The 1837-nt window shown below is 45.9% G+C and overlaps 1 protein-coding gene across 1 annotated transcript; it reads left to right on the top strand.

The window, feature by feature from the left end:
- Positions 1–978: 978 nt before the first annotated feature.
- On the top strand, positions 979–1497 carry LOC308230427 (uncharacterized protein; the record flags this gene model as incomplete). Its single annotated transcript, XM_080635126.1, has 1 exon — positions 979–1497. One exon carries the CDS (start codon positions 979–981, stop codon positions 1495–1497), a length of 519 nt encoding a protein of 172 aa, XP_080491252.1.
- Between the last annotated feature and the right edge of the window lie 340 nt (positions 1498–1837).

Genomic DNA, 1837 nt, shown 5'->3' with positions numbered 1-1837 from the left:
TTCTGGTCAAGAGAATATATTACTGATCACAGGAGAGCTTTGTTTCTGGTATTTCAGTCCCAGAATTTATCCTGGGATGCGGGAGAGGATGTTTAACTATTGCTTAAGTATCTTGCAAATGTCCTCTCACCTCATCAGAAACTATGACTGTTTCTCATCTTCCTACTTATTCTATCTTCATTATTTTTTTCATATGGCTTTGAGACTGGAAATTAAATAGATTAGTAGATGCTGCAGAGTAGTCTTGGAACTCCAAAGAGATGAGTGGGAAGAAGCATTATCTGGAAGAAGGAGGCTGCAGAATACCTGAGGGCAAAGCTACAGAAGCCATCTGAGACAAGTCAAGATAAGGAAATGAATTGGAAATAGGAGCTGTAAGCTCTGGGCTAATGAAAGGATGAGCCCGTTAATATTGATACAACTCCAGTGACGTACCATGATGATATACCACGACGATAGTACAATGATGTGCTCCAATGATATACAGCTGGAGGATTTGGGGTAGTGCCTGAATTTTTGATCTTTGGTCTTTATCTTTGGGCATTAGCAGCTCAATACCTACACCAAGGGAGATGTGCTCTGTGAGGAACCGAAGATGAAAAAGTTGGGCCTGGGAATATCTGCTGATACAACTAAGAAAATAAAGACATGAACTATTTTCGTGTTATGGCTTCTGCAAAGTTTAACTGTAGGCAGTTATATAAAATTCAGGGGTTATGGCTGTAGTCTTCCTAACAGTGGTGCTTGCAGGTTCCCAAGAAAAGAAGGAATAATGTGGCAGTTGTAGTTGAATATGTCTGAACCCAGAAATCATTCAGACATGTAATTTTTCCTGAGAGCTCTTTTCTTAGTCCAGCAGCTAACTTTTATGTATGTTGCAAGAGCTCAGATTGTGAATTGTGGCTCAAGAAGAAAGGATGAGTGCCCTGATTTTTTATCTCTTTTCTTTGTCTTTAGCTTTACCAGCACCTCAGAAGCATGTCTTACTACGAGCAGTGCAAACAGCCCTGCCTGCCCCCTCCCATTTGTGTGCAGAAATGCACCAAGCATGTGGAGCCCTGCAAGACGGTGTGTGTGGAGCCCTGTGACAGCATCTGTGTGAAGCCATGTTCCACCCCATGTGTGGAGGTCTGCACAACGCCCTGTGCCACCCAGTGCACCACATCCTGCACCACCCAGTGTGTGGAGCCATGTCCCACCCAGTGCACCACAACCTGCAGCACCCAGTGTGTGGAGCCTTGTGCCACCCAGTGCACCACCACCTGCAGCACCCAGTGTGTGGAGGTCTGCCCCCCTAAGTGCATTGATGTCTGTGTAAAGCCATGTGCCACCCAGTGCACCACTCAGTGTGTGGAGCCTTGTGCCACCCAGTGCTGCACCACATGTGTGGAGCCCTGCCCACCCCAATGTGTGGAGGTGTGTACCACCAAGTGTGTTGATTCATGTGAGACGGTGTGCCTGGAGCCATGTAGCACTGTCTGCTCTCACCCATGCTGATCACTGTAACATGTGAGCCTAGCATGCGGCCCTGGTGCTTCAGTGCATTGCAATATCCATCAGCTCACAAGCATCCATGGAACGAAAACCACGTTACAGACCCATCTGCAACATACTGAGACTTCTCCCGATCTGTTTACCCCGTGCTCTCTTTGTCTTGGAAAACATTTGTCTGAATGTTTCCACCCTGTGTCTTTGCTTGCTATGATACTTCTGCTACTGCTATCTCAGCACCTTTTTTCTTGGTAACTGCAGTTGGCCAATAATTATACTGCTGGGCATCTTGGGAAGTTATTTAGCAATGTCTGTTCTGTAAACAGTTGATTTTGGAAGATGCTTC

This window comes from Psittacula echo (genome assembly GCF_963264785.1).
Source record: "Psittacula echo genome assembly, chromosome: 26".
Lineage (NCBI taxonomy): Eukaryota > Metazoa > Chordata > Aves > Psittaciformes > Psittacidae > Psittacula > Psittacula echo.
This window is presented reverse-complemented; position numbering and strand designations above follow the sequence as displayed.